Genomic DNA, 16,379 nt, shown 5'->3' on the forward strand with positions numbered 1-16,379 from the left:
CAGCTCCAAGAAATAAGCTTTTCTCTCCCTCATAGAGATGGGCTGTCTAGACACGTTGGCAAGGCTGCGCCGCCGAATTTGCAGTGCTGCATCCTTCTCACATCCAGCCTGTCAAATACAGCAAATTCCTGTCCCCCAGCCTGTTAGCATGGGCATTTTTTCAAACTTCCCAGTGTTACTCATGTCCAGAAATGCCATTATGTTCAATGAGAAGTTTTTAAACAGATTTCTCCACACGCGCAGGATGAAATCTTAGATTTTCTTTATCAACCCTCTGGCAAAATAATTTATTATTTCATTAAATATTTTTTGCTAACAACTAAAGTAAAAATAAAGTAAATCGGGTATAAAGTATTTTTAAGCCAAGAAACACTGATATGTGAATATGATTTGCAATGGAAATGTAGGAAAAAATGTTCCCCAAATAATCAAAATAGTACTCAGAAAAACCTTTGGGAGTTAGGTGATGTTTTTCACTGGAAAAACAATGTTTGAGAATATTTAGAGAGAGCCTAGCCTCAGGGCCACATTCAACACTGTATGGAAGTGCAGATTTAAACTCATCCACATCAAAGCTGCCCTGAAATAAGCAAATTACCTTCCACCAGATTCAAGACTGCAGGGGTGATTAGTGTGAGTTACACAGATTTCTCCATCCTCAGAGGTCCTCAAAGCAAGCTAGAGGAACGTGTGCCAGGGCTAGTGTAGGTCAAAAAGCACATGAAAATTCCATATGGCCCGGGAGTAGAGGTGGACTGCTTAGAGGGGTGCAGACAAAAACCAAATCACCTCCAAATAAATCCCAAGTGGGATGCACTGGCATTACATTCACGCTGTTGACCTCCACAGCACAGAAAATAAAATAACAGCAAGTAATGAAACCACTTTCAGTGTGCGGTATAAAGGTACACGGAGCAGCTGTTTCACTTCAGCTGCACACACAGGTGATAGCTAGTCTGTTGGTGAGTCCTGCAGCCCCATTTCCCAGCCAGTGCCAGTGCTAGCAGGGCACAGAGCCTCAGATCACCCCACTGCTGCACTGCAGACCCTCCCTCAGCCTCGCTGACCTACTGACCCCACACCTGGGATTCAGACAGATTTAGACAGAAGCATCCATGGGATTGGCTTTCTGTCTGCTTCACTGCAGCACCCCTCAAGGGGACTTCTGAAACCACCTCATCCCTAGGAAAGAAAGCTCAGCTGCTCCTGGCTGCTCACAGAAACTTCAAGAGCCTTCAACTTCACTTAGAAAATCTCCACCAACCTCTCTGGTCCCATGAGCAAGTGTGCAGGTGGTTCCCTGTAGAGGTGGCTTTCTCCCTCTGCCTCTTCCTCATGCAGCGCTCCACACATCTCCCAGAAGAGGGGACCAGGTATGGCCAGCTGAACGCCCTCTCTGGCCAGCCCCAGGGCCCAGCCAGGCACTGGACATGCTGAGCTGGAACCAGTGAGCAGCTGTGAGCAACCAGAGGCTCCTGGACATGGGTCACCACTAGCCCAGGTGCCTGTGGGCACGTCCTCCAAGTGGCCCCACAGCCCAGCCCACTCACACCAACTTTCCAGGCTGCCCTGGAGTCACAGACTGAATTCAATTCTTTCATGGGAATCCATCAGCATCCTGGACAGAGCCTGGGTTTTCTGCTACAGGTCAGCTGCAAATGTCCTTCCATCCCAGGCACAAGGGACACTCCAGTGTGGTGCTGGGTGCACTGAAACATCCCCCACGCAGGTCCTGAAAGATGCAAATTGCTACACAAAGCCCACTGCCACGCAGCATGGTGTAACAAAGATCAGAGCACCCAAAGAACCCCAAACCAGCTGGGAGAGAACTAAAGCACGCCGGGCTGGTCCTGAAATAGGCCCTCTTTTTCTTTTAAGCACAGCTCATTAAATGTTTGCTGGAAAAACAGAAAAGCATTTTTCCACAGAGAGGAGGACATCCAAGAAAAGCCCTTTCGGATATAAATTGGCAAGAGACTCCCAAGCATTTATCTTCAGCATAGAATGTGCTCTGTCAGGAGGGCTGTAACTAACAATACGCTGAAAAACACGCCACAGACTTCCACTGTATTTTATTTGGCACTAAGGGGTTATTCCTCAACACAAAGTATTCGCAACTGGCATCGGTTAAACGAGAAATTACAACCTTCAAAAGACCTATTTAGCATCAGCTGCAGAAAGTACGGAATTTGCCATGGGCTTTGATGACAACAGATTATTCCCCATAAAACGCTGCAAACGCACTCGGCGACAATGCTCGGCACGAGCTGCCGGTTCAGCGGGGGGATTGGGAATTCAGCACTTCCTGCCCCTTCTCAGGAGGCTGCTGCCTGGTTTGGGACTGGTCATACCCCTCTCCTCAACTCTCCATCTCGCTACCAAGCTCAGCCACAGGGCTTAGGACACAGCGAGCTGGTTTCTGCAAGGGCCTTGCTAAGCCAGTGGCTGCTAAGCTCTAAGCAAGCTGCAAAGACACCCCGAGCTCATTTGCCCCACAACTCATTAACTTAAAGAGGAATATGAGGGAAGCATCCCATTCTTCCAGGCTGGATGGTCAGCTGGGAAAGACTAAGGTCAACAGCGTGGAGGTTTGGGAGCTCCATCACCTCCTGATCCAGCACAACTCGGCCACAAGCCAGGACAAAAGGCAGCCTCCATTCCCTGTCCCTGGATTATTCCCACCTCCCTGGGAGGAGGAAAGAGCTCTGCCACTAAACTCCTCAGGCCCTCAAGCTTTTTTCCACTCAGGCTCTAGAAAAGGAGAGCTCAGAGCTGGGAATCCCTGCTGGTGTTTGCTCGGGATGAATGCCGTGTCCACGCGGAGTGCACGCAGGAGAGAGAGCACGCCTGGGGAAGGGAAAGGCCATCGCTGGCTGCCTGCACTGCACCAGGGCTATCTTTAGTTAACCTGGAAAAAGTGACAGGGGTTCTCGCAGTCCAGAAACAGTCTCCACCCCAGCTCTCAAAGGGGGCTCCAGAAAGGTCAGCCTGAGCTATGTTTTCCTGCCACAAACCTGAAGCCTGCTCGGTGAGCTGTAAAACATTCCCATCCGTCTGCTTGGCAAAAGCTTTTCTGTTTCATTCCCCAGACCTACAGAGACAGGGGTTTATTGGGCAGATACCCTTTGTCTACCTTGTCCTGGAAGGAGATTTAGCCATCCACAGGACTTGTGCAGCACCAACAGAGAAGAAATGGGAAAACAAGTCCTTTGTGCAGGCAGCTGCAGCCCGTGGCACGCAGCCTGCCCACTCCAGCACCTGTAAAACCCAGACTGCACCAGTTAACCCCTGCTCCTGCAAGGCCAGCAATTGTCACCTGGCTTCAAATTCAGTGTGTCTGTGAGTCTTTACTGGGCTGGGGAGAGGGGAAAGCTTTGCCATGGCTGTGCCACTCAAGAGTTGTTCATGCACAGCAGGAGCAGCCAGAGCAGGACCAACCTAAATATTCACGCATCCTAAGCTGGATCCTCCCAGAACTGTGCTACTGCCCCCGCTGGAGATCAGCATCGACACAGGCTCCAGACTGGCTGTGCCTTCTCTCGCTGCATTCTCTGCTCTTTCTTAACCTTAAAGCTGGCTGAGTCTCATCCTTCCGCCGTACACGCACTGACAGAGTTGTGCTTTTTTCATCCCAGGTTTCAACACGACCCCAGAATCTGAAGCCTAAAATAAAAATAAAATAGATAATTAAAAGCCACGATCCTTCAAGGAGTCACAGCAACGCTGAGAGTGGGCTTTGCTCTGGCTGTGCTGGCATGGTACATTCAGGTAGTAAGTGACAGTCTTCCCATAAAGGCTCTGGGCACTCTGTTTAGTGAACCAGGCAAAAGCTGGCATCCCGGCAGCAATGGCCTGTCATTAGTCAGTTGTTTTGTTTTAAAAGCTGAAGTGTGTCAGCTAAATCCTCCTGCAGAGCCAGGTGTTGCTCTAGCCACTCCCAGTCAGGCACAGAACTAAAGGCTGAGACGCCCAGCTTGAGACAACACCCAGGAAAATCTCAGCCATTTCCCGGTCCACAAGTCAGATGGCAATTTCTACAGGGCAGAGCCAGGAAGGCAGACCCTGGAGTCCTCTAGGGGGAAAAAAAGGCCTTTTAAATTTACTCTCCCAAGCCAACATCATCAAATGAGTGTCCCGGAATCCTGTTGTATTTCCCAACCTCTGACGGGAAGGAGCGCATCAAACCGCTGTCATCCGCTGCCACGGATCCTGCCCAGCTCACAGCTGGGTCGGATGCACCGACCACTCCCAGCTCACACTCTGCTTTTACTCAGCAGATAGTTTAAGTGCCCCCTGATGAACAGAGACACTTTCCTGAATCAAAACCAACAGGAAGAAAACCCCAAGTCCCCACGCAAAGTAAACCCCAGTTGCATTTCAACCAAATCAGGTCCCAGCATTAGAAGCATTACAGGAGCTGGAGATGAAAATCTCCTTTTAAGCTGGAAAACTCATCCCCGATGAAGGATGGATGAGTTACTAAAACAAGTATTACATTTGGTTCTGGCTAACAGGACTCTGCTCAGGGGAGCTGAAGTACTCCCAAAGATTATCATTTATGCACAGCTGACTTTAAGTCCTCTTGCTCGCTGAGCCCAGGCTGTGATACAACAGCTTTTTCCCACAGACCTCTTCTGTTGGTCAGGCATTTGTTTCTCAGTTGTTCTGGCAGTTTTATGGAAACTACCACCTGGGCACAGAGGTGATAAAACACCAAACCCCTCAGTCCTGGGCATGGGTTATACCCTTTCCTGGTTACCTGCCAGCCTACGGCCAAAATCAGGTGCTCCATCCTCAGTGCCTGCCTCAGGAGCCCTGCTGCTGCACTCCTCCAGAGCCATGCCCACTGAGAAGGGTGCCCATGGCCACCCTCATCACAGATCTGCCCCACAGCTCCACCAGCACTGGCTGAAATGGGCCAGGCTGCCCCAAAACAACACCAAATCCCTGCAACTGCCCAGACAGCTTTGGGGTGTCCTGTCCCAGTGGGCAGCCCTGGTTACTGGGAGCAGCCTGTCTCACTTTCACCTACTCCCCGTGCTTCCAGTTTTCACACAGAAATGGCTTTGACTTCTCTCAAGTCATCAGAGGAAATAAATGTCAAGGGCTTGAAACCCAAACACTTTAGAAGTTGCTACTGGTAGTAACCAAAGGGATTAGAGGAGGGGAAATGCCTCCTGTTTCCTAGAGCAGAGATGCTGCTCCTGCGCCATCTCCTGCCGTGCGTCTTGCCCTTAAACTGCAAAATCAAAAAAAGAGGGAAAAGCTGCTGGAAAACCCGATCAAAGATCTGTTCCTCTCTCCTGGCTTCCCTTCCTCCCTGCTCCCTGTGCTGGCTGAGCTCAAGGCCGGCTGTGCCTTGCTCAAAGCCCAGCTTGCCACGCTGGAGCGAAGCGAGTCGAGGACGGGCCTCGGCCCTTTGAAGCAGCCACAACAGAGAGGACATCCCCTCCTCAGGGACGTGGACGTGCCACACGGGGCTGGCCCGGCCACCGGCACAGCAAAGCCAGCCTGGAATGTGAGGCAAGCAGGAGAGAGGCAGTGATGGAGAAGAAGCCATGGGGCAGAGCTCACAGCAGCCTCCCACAGGAGCTGGGTGTTCGGAGAGCAGACTGAACCCTCAAGTCCCAAATCCCTCGAGGTGCCTTCAGAAGGGCAGCCCAGCTTTCCCAGCTGGTTTCAACTGGTTTGCCAGAGGAAATGCTCACAATGCAACGCGCTCTTTGCCTCTGATCTCACGGCAGTTTTTGAGGAATTGGCCAATTTCAACCACGTTTTGACCATTTGAACAGAAATCGTGAAGGTAATTCAGCTCCTGTTAGTTTTTTGAAAACCTGGTGGCTCGGTAAAAGGAAAGAGGATTATTAATGTCAGCAGAAAAGACCAAGCAGTTGGGTGAGCTCAAGCTTTTACAAGACACAAGAACCCAGAGTCTCACACTGCTGCTCTAACAAAACAAAGGAAAATGCCAGCAGAGCTCAGCCCAGGTGGGCATCCCTGGAGGTGCACAGTGGCAGGAGCAGCACTCCCACCATTTCCACCTCCATGTAACCCCCCCCTCACCTTCCTGGTAAGACCAGAACTGGAAGAGCTGACTGAGCAGACCAAGCTCCAGATTTTGGTGTTTTTAACTATTAATCGTGGAGAAAGCCGAGATGCAGACGATGGGGAGTGCAGCACCAACTGCACCTGTGTGCCCTGCAGGGAGGGAATGCAGCCCCCGCTCCTGCGGGGACATTGGCCACCCCACCCCGGCCATCCGTGTTCCATTCTGCCACAGACCTTCTTGTGGGCTCGGGCCAGTAGATGGCACCAGAATAACAGAAAAGCCCCTCTGCATCTCCCCCCATCTCCCGCAGCACCATCCCTTCCCCAGCACACAGGGCACGGGGCACTGGCACCACCCGATGGCTCTCAGCTCTCTATTTTAAAAGCCTGCTCAGAGCTGACTTCCTCGGGGCTTCGAAAGCTCTACCACGCAAAATCCGGGAGAAAAAAAGAGATTTCAAACTAATAGATACCCTTCCTTTTGGAGGCTTATACAATCTCTTTTTTCCTCCTGCAACTTAGATGCTGCTTTTAAATGAAGAACAGAAACAAAGTTATTTATCTGAAGCATCTGCTTTCTCCATAATTGCTTCAATTTGGAGAAGGCTTCCCTTATCTAGCCAGAGCTGGCAGAAGTTCTCTGCCTGCTGCATTCGAACAGGGTCTGCATTTCTTGATGTAGAAGCAATTCATTTGAGAAGTGCCAGGTTACATTTTTAGGTAGAAGGGTCCCCTTCTCTTTGGCTCTTGTGACTGTCAACACTGTTAGAGGACAGGCCAGTGCTGCTTCCCCAGCAGCTTCTGCTGTCAGCTAATGACAACGTCCCTGACTCCAGCGGGTTGAGCATCATCTCAACCCTCTCAAAACAAGCAACAGGACAGGCTCAGGCCAGGGTGGGCATCTTCCCCAGGAGGTACTCACCTCTCTCTTGCACACCAGGTGCACAAGAATTTTTCTCTTTACAAAGAAGATGCCCCAAAACAGAGTTAACAGCCAGTGCACATCCTGCAGCAAAATCCATCTACATCACAGAGAGTTAAGGATGATCCTGTTCCCATTCCTGCCTTGTGGTACCTCCTGATCATCAAGGTGAAAAACCCTGTTTTCAGAAGGACCTGGGCAAAGATGATGGTGGTCTCCAGGGGTGGTCTCTGCAGCACAGACGGGACCCAGTCCCTGTCTCAGCTGTGACATGTAACAAGATGTATGTGGGCACTACATGGTGGCACCAAACGCCCTGGAGCTGCAGCCATGGCTCTGCCTGATTCAGAATCTTGAATCCTGTGGCAGGCACATTCTTCTCTCTCTCAGGATTTTTCATAGAGGAGCACAGAGAGAAGAAAGAGAAAACAATTTCTATTTCTGCTCCTTGCTTTTGCCATGTGGAATGTGTTTGGAGAATTGTTCACCTGGGGTGATTGCTTGAGTGGATTCTGGTGAGGATTGTTTGAGCCTGGTGGCCAATCCAATCCACCTGTGGCTGGACTCTAGTGAGAGGGTCACAAGTTGGGCGTGAGTTAGAGATAGTAGCTAGAAAAAGTAATTATGTAGTTTTAATATCTCCTTTAAGTAGTATATTAATGTATTATAGTATAGTTATAATAAAGAAATAATCCAGCCTTCTGAACTGGAGTCACACATCAGCATTTCTTCCCACTGGGTTCACCTGCTTTTACAATAGAATCCTGCTTGAAGGATCTGGGACAAATTCAGAGACCACCCGACTTTTCACACCCAGACTGAGTTTTGAACATGGCTCAGCCCAGCAAAGTTTTAAAGCAGTTTGATTTTTTTCTTTCCCCCACATCCCTGTTATTAATCATACTGAAGGAAAGCATAATTCCTCCAAACCAAACCGCTTGCCAAACCATTTCTCGGCACATTTTTTACTCAATGTCCCTTCTAGGAACAGAGATATTTGGAAACCTCCATGACTCCATGCTCCTTGGCCAGCAGCACATCCATGAACACATGTCCCCAAACACTGAGCATGGGGGCTGGAAAATGACCACGGCAGCCAGGTGGGAAAAGGCTCCCCCTGCCACGGGCTCAGTGGTGGAGCAGAGAACCAACCACAAGGGCTTTGTTTTATGAACCTTCCTGGAAGAGATGCCCTTCTGCAGCTCTTTGGGCATTCCTGGTTTAGCAGCTCTTTCCCTGCTGGTGACAACTGAATGTGCAGCAGAGTGTGGATGCTGCACTCTGGATGGATGGGGATGGGTGACTGCTCTCATCATCCCAACCCTGCAAACCCTTCTGCTCCCTTCCCTTGGTGTCAGCCCTGCACAGCCACCTCTGACCCCCCCAAGGAGCTCACCCCACCACTTCAGAGATGCTCTGTCCCACGAGGATGCTGAGTACGTTTATCCCTCTTCCCACCACTGATTAGATTTGCAGCTCTCCCTGTTTTCCTCATTTTTCCCGAAGCTGGCAGGGTTGTAGCTACGGGAGACACTTCTCATTCAGAGCCTCAACCTGGCCAGAAACAGCAGAAATCACACGCTGTGTGAAGGCCTGTTGCCTTCAGAGCTGCAGTGAACTCCAAAGAGGTCCTGAAATACAAGAGAAAGTTGGGCTATTCCCATAGCTGATGTTTGCCCTTCACAGCCCTGCAGAGGCTTTCCTATCTCTGTTATTCCTAACAGTGGGATTTTGGAGAGGGGATTGTCCCATAACTGTGTGGCAGCTGGTTCGCATAAGGGCCTGAGTTACGATCAGAGATGAGGACATTGCTTTCCTGTTGTGTTTCTCGCTATGTTTTGGTTCAAACCTGTAAACAGACTCGTACCAAGTGGAGCAGTGTTCTCCATCTGGTCCTGTGCTCTGATTTCCTGGCAGGAACATCCCTGACACTAGATCGTGCAGCACATCTCCCGTCCCTCTTCAGTTTCTGTGTGAAACTCAGCCATAGCATTTCACCCAGTCACCCCACTGGTGAGACCAATAATTCACGGCTGACAAAAGCTGCTCCTCCAAAAGGGCTTCCAGACATTCATGGATGCAGCAGCCAGCGCTCTCCTTTGGAGTTATTTCTAGTGATTACACAGCATCTCACAGCTAAAAAATGTGTTTCCTACCTCCTCTGAATGCATGTCTGGCTTTTGCTCCCAGCTACTGGCTCTCATTCCACCTTTTTCTGATAGATTAAAGGCAGGGGGGAGAAAGACTTCTACCTAGAAAGTCACAGAAACGTGGATTTCACTCCACCATCACAAGTGTCTGGAAGAACCCTTGCCACTGCGTGGCCCAAAAGGGACAGTGATCCGTCACACAATCTGAAGTGCTCCCACTCAGAGGGGAGATCAGGGAAGCAGAGCAGAGAGCAAAGTCCTTCTGAGGATTCCTGGGGAGCAGCACCGTGGGTGTAGCAAGAGAGGCAGGAGAACAGGGAGCCTGCCATGAAAAAGCAAGAAAACCAGGACTCAGCACCCAGCTCCAGAGAGAGTTCTTCAAGGCATCCCCTTCATTTGCTGTAACCTCCTCCAGACATCGGCTCTCTCTGGTCAGAGGAACACACAAAATGCACAAAGGCAAAGATGAACCTGTCTGCACTGATGAAGGGCAGCTTTCTGGGGAGGTTTTCCTGCTAACCACATCCTAGTTTTTCTTCTCCATCATTCCATGCAGTGACTATGACCCTTCTCCATCCACACTCAGCTCGATGGGTGCCTCCTGCCCCACAGGCATCCCAGCTGAACACAGCACAGCAACCTGCCTGGAATGTGGGGGAAATTCAGAGGCAGCACTATTGTGCTGGCCAGAACAGAGGAATCTCAGGATTAAACAAGTTCCCACTAAAGTCATACAGCCACTGAAACTTGGGAGGATTCCCTTCCCAAGGTAGGATGAGCTCTACGCTGTTTATTCCTCGACATGTTTGTCTCCATCACATCTGTGGTTGAAGTCTCAACAAGGTTTCCTTCCAAGGAAATCTCTTCCAAGGTTTCCTTATCCTCTCTAGACCTGGGATGATTTCCCTACTGCCTCACATCTGCAGTGGCAGTAGGTGGGCTTGGAATTCAGTTCATACTTGAGCCTGAGCACCTCTTCCCTCCTTTTAAACTGGAGCTGGAGCTCTTTTTACCTCTTCTCTGGACTCTTTTTGACTCAGTTTGCACCTTCCTTGACACACAGAGCCCACCTGGAGCCCTCCCCAGGGCCGAGCAGCACAGGGAGAGGATGCCCCACAAACAAGGCAAAGCTGTAGGACATGCTGGGGGTGAAAAACATCTGCCTCTCATAAAGATGTGGCGCTCTGCGTTGAGCAGGAGAGCTGGTCCAAGGCCAGACAAGCAGATTTGCAAAAGGCATGGATCCACAGCGCTCCAACGGAGCCTCTTTGCTCCCAGTTCATCCCCCCTGGCACTCGACACCAGCAGATCCTGTGCTGCCCTCCTTTCCAGGGAGAAACACTGCACTGTGACATGGGGAAATCTCTGATCTCACCAGAGGAGCACGGGAAACCTCTTCCCCCAGCAAGCCAAAGTTCTCTACTGAGAATCGCTGGTGGAGACGAGATGGATCCACCCCGCCAGGGCTCCCGTGGGGGAGCAGCTCCCCCGCAGCTGGAGGGCTTGGCTGGTGGCAGGGCATGGAGCAGGAGGCTTTGCACCAAAATAGGTCGTTAGTGAGCGACGTGGGGTTCTGCATTCTTCTCCAGGCCCTGCATTTTCCTAACAGGAATGCCTCAGAAAACCCAGTGGGGGGGAAAGAGGAATTTACAGTTCCCTTCCAAAAACCAGTCTTTGTTTGTTTGATCGTTTTTTTAAATGATCGAGTAACTTGTGAATACATTTTCTGATGATTCCCACATCCTCCCAGCTGGAGAACGGTTCATGAACAGACTCCAAGCTCTGTAAATGAGCTTGTTAGTCATAAGTCTTCAAACAGGCTTGATAAACAACTTTCAGCCTGCAGGATATTCATCAACCATTCTGTCTGCCTGGTCTCCTGACACTAATTTATTATTTACAATGAGAGATCCCTCTCCTAAATCACAGGTGATTGTTTCTTTTTACTGATTAGTTGATTTAAAAAAAAAAAAAAATTGAGGAGAAACAATGAAAAACAAATCACAAACAAACATAGTGCTGCAAGCACTTATTCCCGAGCAGTCCTCCTAGTTTCCATGACATGTATCAGAAGTTTTCCAAATGAAACAAACTGTAAGTAACGATCTTTTTTGGCCAAGCATTCAAGAGCGGGCTGTAGCCAAGAAAAAGAGTGTGACCATCCCAACCAGCCGCTGGGAATTTCACTGCCTGCCACCAAACTCTCCAGGGACCTTCCAGCTGATCAGCACGTGCTGCTCCTTGCATGCCTTGGGCTTGTGGAGAGCCCAGGCACCTCAAGATGTTCAGGAGATTCACATCCACGTGCAAAAACCTAAACCTGAAAGCTATCCCGGCCCACGCGTGGGTTCACACAGCAAACAGCTCTGGCCCTAAGGGCATGGGGTGCACTCAGGTGGGCTCCCTGCAGGAACAAACCTTGCTGAGGGTACTCCAGGTCTTGGAAGGGGATATCTCAATGCTAACTCCACAAAGACAAGCAGATGAAATAGCAGTTTGCTGGGGATGGTGCAGAAGGAGGAGAATCTTCCCAAACTACTGTTTAAGCCAAGCTCTTACATAACACACATTGCCAGAAAATTCCAAAGGACCTAATTAGGGCCCAGGGTTGTACCCAGTTATACTGGCAGGAAAACTGAGGCATGGCAAGGTGATCCTGGGAGGGAGTATAGAGTAAAATAGACCTCAAGGCTCTGTGGCCAACACACAAAGATGTATTTGAGCAACAAAAGTCGGGCTGGATCATCCGGTCTGATGTTTGGAGGAAGAAAAGCCCTTCTGTTCCAGCTGAGATTTTGGGTGCAAGCCTTTTTCTGGCTAGGCTGCTCCCAGCACCAGCACACACCTGACCCTAAAAACCTGCCCTACAGTTGTCCCAAGTGGAGCAGCCCTCACTGCCTGGTGAACACACGGAGCAAACGCCCTCCTCAAGGGGCTGCCTTGTGTGTGTGCATCAAATCCACGCTGTGCTTCCACCGCCACCTCAGCTCGCGTGGAGAGACAGACAGAGTCCCATCAGCGGTCACAGTAAAGGCACCAGAATGCAGAGCTTGGCTCTGGGCTGGTCTTGAGAGCTTTTTTTCCTCTCCCTCAGCGTGAAATCACCAACACAATTGCTCTGACAAGCTCAAGTACTCAGCACTGGACAGGCAGCGCTACAGCCCGTGCCTACAGCCAGCCGTCCCTGGGACACAGCCTGGTCTCCAGCCTTCCTGGTTCACAGGAACCATCCATCCCAAGCAGGAACTCTGGGCTGGATTCACAAAGCCCTGCCCTGTACCTTCCACCCAGGGTAAAGGCGAGGCTGCTGGCAGGACGATCAGCACGAAGCGCTACCCGCACTTCGGGCCACAAGGTAGGGAGAGTGCTCTAAAGCTTGATGGGAAACCAGCCCTGTGGGGACAGGAGCTACCTGCAGAGCCACCAGCAAGGCCAGCCCTCTGCAGCAGCAGCCCCAGAGCATTAACACTGTTTGCACTGTTATGGCTCAGGCACTTTTCCCTTTTAAGTCCAACCCATCCCCACCGAGCCCCTATGCGGCTGAGCTGACATGGGGAGAAGTGACAGCTCTTTGAAAGCTGCAAGTATCCCTGTTTTTTTTTTTTTTTTTTTTTTTTTTTTTTTTTTTTTCTTTTTTAAACAAATGTGGATCGTATTAGTGACACTTCCAAAAAAGAAGATGATTTCCAGAGGCACCGAGCAGGTCTGGAGGGCCCCGCTGGCACACCGGCTGCAGCTCAGCCCAGCTCTCCCACCACTCACCCAGCAGAACAAACCCCAGAGCAGACAGACCACTCCAGGCCCCCAGAGCTCAAAACCTACTCAACCTTCACTGCTCCAGCACCTACCCTGAGAGGGCTGGAAGCTGCTTGGATGCTGCCTTCTGCAGCCACCCAGCCTCACTCCATCAGCACCAGGCACCCCGCTTTGATCCCAGTGCCCTGCTGCTCTCTTCAGAGCCTGATTCCGTTTTCCTTTGCCAAGCCTGCCCACTCAGCAGCTGCTGTTGGCAATTCCCTCTTGCCCCAGACTGGCAGGACCAAGGGGAACTTTGATTTTGCTTTGGTCAAGGAGGCCAGAGGAGAAGTTCATCTGCTGGTGGGCTCAGAGCAGGAAGCAGTGTCCCCAAGCTGCTGATGAGCTCCAGCTCTCGGTGCAAAAGCAGTTTTGCTGCCTGAGCAGCTCATCAAGACGTGGAGAGGGTCCCAGCCAGATCTTGAGCGTCTCTTTGGATGTTTGCCCTGCCCAGCAGTCTTGCTGACTGGCTGGAGTTTCTCCTGTAGGAAAATTTCTCTAGCCAGAATGGGGGAAAATTTGGGTGGAATATGAACTGGATGCTGCAATAGGATGTAGTGATTTGTTAAGAGTGCAGCTGGCTCCCTTTGCCTCTCATCTAACCTTCCCTTCCAGGAACATGAGGCACCAGGATGTCCTGGGCTGCCACCCCAAGGCAAATGTTCACTTCATACGGGCACGTATGAAATCCAGACTGTCTGGGACAGTGCTTTAAACAGTGGTGTAACCTTTTCTCGGCCCCTGGAGGTGAGAGAGGAGCCCAGAACGCCATGTAAGCTGAAATAGATGCTCCCTGGCTTGCTCATCAGGCCTCTCTTCCCTCTTGGCCATCACAGACTCATCCTTGTAGAGGCCAGGCTTTCCACTGCAGGAGGTGGCCCTCAGCTTCGGCGTCACTGCTCCCTTCCCTTCTCAGCCAGAATCCTCCAGACTCTCTCACTTAAAGAAACTTCTCTTGAAGCGACGGCCCCAAAGTGCCAGCAGCCAGGCAGGGCAGCTCTGCTGAGCTCCCATCCCCACCTCACAGCATCTCAGAGATCAGCTGGGCCCAGCAGGAACAGTGCAGGAAGGGAAACACAGCTGAGGAGCACAGCACAGATTTCCAGGGCAAACCTACATTTACAATGCAAAGGTGAGCAGGGCCGTGAAAAACTTCACATTATCTCCAGCTAAGGAATGAAATGGATGGAATTCTTCCCTGTGAGGGTGTGGAGGCCCTGGCACAGGTTGCCCAGAGAAGCTGTGGCTGCCCCTGGATCCTGGAAGTGTCCAAGGACAGGCTGGACAGGGCTGGCAGCATCCTGGGATGGTGGAAGGTGTCAGGGTTGGCCCCTCCAACCCAAACCATTCTGGAATTCCATAGAACCAATCATAGCTGAAAAGCCCCTGAGGTGCTGAGGAGCTCTGGGAGCTGTGCTGGCCCTGAACAATGGGAAAACTGCCCCAACAGAGGGTAACAAAGGACAAATCCCTACATTGTAGGGCTGGTGGCACCTACAATGTGTGAGTTTCCACTGAGTCTGTAACACAGAGCCTCTGTAGAGGTCTCCAGTGGGTAGTAAGAAGTTGGATTTCTGCTCCATCTCCCCCTCAGGAGGAGGCACTGCTGCCATCCTTCTCCATGACCTCCAGACTGCCATAAAAGCCCCTGGGATTTCACCCCTCCTCTGAGCTGCCTGCTCTCCCACCAGAGCAGCCAGCAGGTTCTGAAGATATTTCCCACATGCAGCGACCAAACAACAGGTTTTTCTTGGGGGAACCAGACTAAAAACCTGCTCCACCACCCAAGCAGAAGCTGAAGCCTTTCTGTACCCTGCATGTAAAGCCAAGAGGACAGTTCAAACATCAGAGCCGTGGACAACAGCTCCTCCAGCCAGACTGTGATGAGTCTCGCTTCAAATCTCCATAATCCGCCCCAAAATCCAAGCCTCCTTTCGGAAAGGCGAGCAGGGTGGGGAACCAGCAGTGCAGTGATTCATCCTCCCCAGAAACAGAGGCCCAAGTCTGGAATACTGTGACACTTGGTAAATATTCGTGATGTACTTCATTATGCAACAGAGGCCCAGCAGGAACACAGCTCCCTCAGGGCTACTTAATATGGGTTTCAAAAACGATTAAATATATCATAAACAACTCACAACCAGGAATAAACACCTATAATCCCATCAAGTCATTCTGCTGATGTCAAAAACCATGGGAGTCAACTCGGTTACCGGGGGGGAAAATAAAAATAAATCCCTGAAGGAATTACAGTCCAGCAATTCTGTGTCTGCCTTGTCAAAAACCCAACTCTCCCAGCCCCTCCTGCTTATGCTCTGTCCGTGCTTTTGCTCTTTTCCTTTCAGGCTTCCTCACATCACAGATTTTGATGCATTCTGCACTTCTGCCGAGAGGCAAAAGGATCGAGCTCCCGACTGCAGACAGCAAAACCGTTCCATGCCCGCACAAAAATACTCCACTGGCTGAAAAAAAAGACCTTTTTTTGCATGACTCAAGGCTGCTGGTCAGGTCTTCAAACACTAATACTCATCAACTGGCACACACATAAGTGGTCCATTGAATCACATGCAGTGACTCGTGTGAGTAAGGCCTGCACAAATTAACCCTGAGATAATATTTTCCCATGCAATCACTGCTTTATACATCATCAAAAAGATGGAAAATAGACCGGCTAGCAGTGGAAACTCAGTGCAGATGACAGAAAGCTGATGTTCATTAAAAGCGTTCAAGCAGTTTAGACCAAACCTTTCAGTTTTATGAGAGATTTCAAAATCTAATTTTCATGGAAATGTTTTCATTACATTAAGGGGGGAAGGAGGGAAAGTAAAAACCTTCGGCAAAATCTTTTTCAAATTAAAAAGTTGGAAGCTCTGAGTGGATGGATTGAAAACACAAATACCATCAGCAAATTATGAGACCATGAGAACCAGGAAGCAAAACTGATTATGATCAAAAAAAAGTGAAATTCACAAACAAATAGAAGTTTCCTTTCACCCCTCAAAAAGAAAAGCACTCACAAACAGAGCCAGCTCCTTCCTCTACATTCACGTGGCTCTTTTTTCTTTGTTAATAACAGTACCTTGACCACTTTCGTTTATTTCTTTGTGCCTTTTTGTTTTTTAAGACTCCAGATATGTGGCAGAGCCACACTTCCATCTTCTGTCTTTGTCCAGAAGCTGCAGAAATTTACATAACAAACACAAAACGCTTTCCCACTTCAGATTGCAGGATTCAGGGATGCAAGAAAAATATCTGACTCTGCTATTCTCGCTGCAATAACCATGCATCTGCCAGCCTGAGGACAAAATTAGATAGATATGCCCAAGAAACATAAATGGAAAGGAGTTAATCAAACTTCTAACAACTGCTTGGTGTTAGTTATCTGTTACTCAACCTTCAGTAAAGTGAGCTCTCCTCAAAGCCTCGAGGATACGCGCAGGAGAACCGGCACGCGCAAAGATTTT

At 50.1% G+C, this 16,379-nt stretch overlaps 1 protein-coding gene across 2 annotated transcripts in view; it reads right to left on the bottom strand.

Annotated features, from left to right (window-relative positions):
* Positions 1 to 16,379, bottom strand: part of PRRX1 (paired related homeobox 1) — a 38,079-nt gene that overhangs the window by 16,690 nt on the left and 5,010 nt on the right. The window contains exon 1 of one of the 2 annotated variants that reach the window (XM_068199276.1): positions 6,971 to 7,196. The exons of the other annotated variant lie outside the window; for it this stretch is intronic. Within the exon in view, the coding sequence (XP_068055377.1) occupies positions 6,971 to 7,070 (100 nt within the window). The 5' untranslated portion in view covers positions 7,071 to 7,196. Of the gene's footprint in view, positions 1 to 6,970; positions 7,197 to 16,379 lie in introns of those variants that run through there. 2 annotated transcript variants of the gene reach the window in all.

Source organism: Anomalospiza imberbis, chromosome 9 (assembly GCF_031753505.1).
Source record: "Anomalospiza imberbis isolate Cuckoo-Finch-1a 21T00152 chromosome 9, ASM3175350v1, whole genome shotgun sequence".
In the NCBI taxonomy this organism is placed as follows: domain Eukaryota; kingdom Metazoa; phylum Chordata; class Aves; order Passeriformes; family Viduidae; genus Anomalospiza; species Anomalospiza imberbis.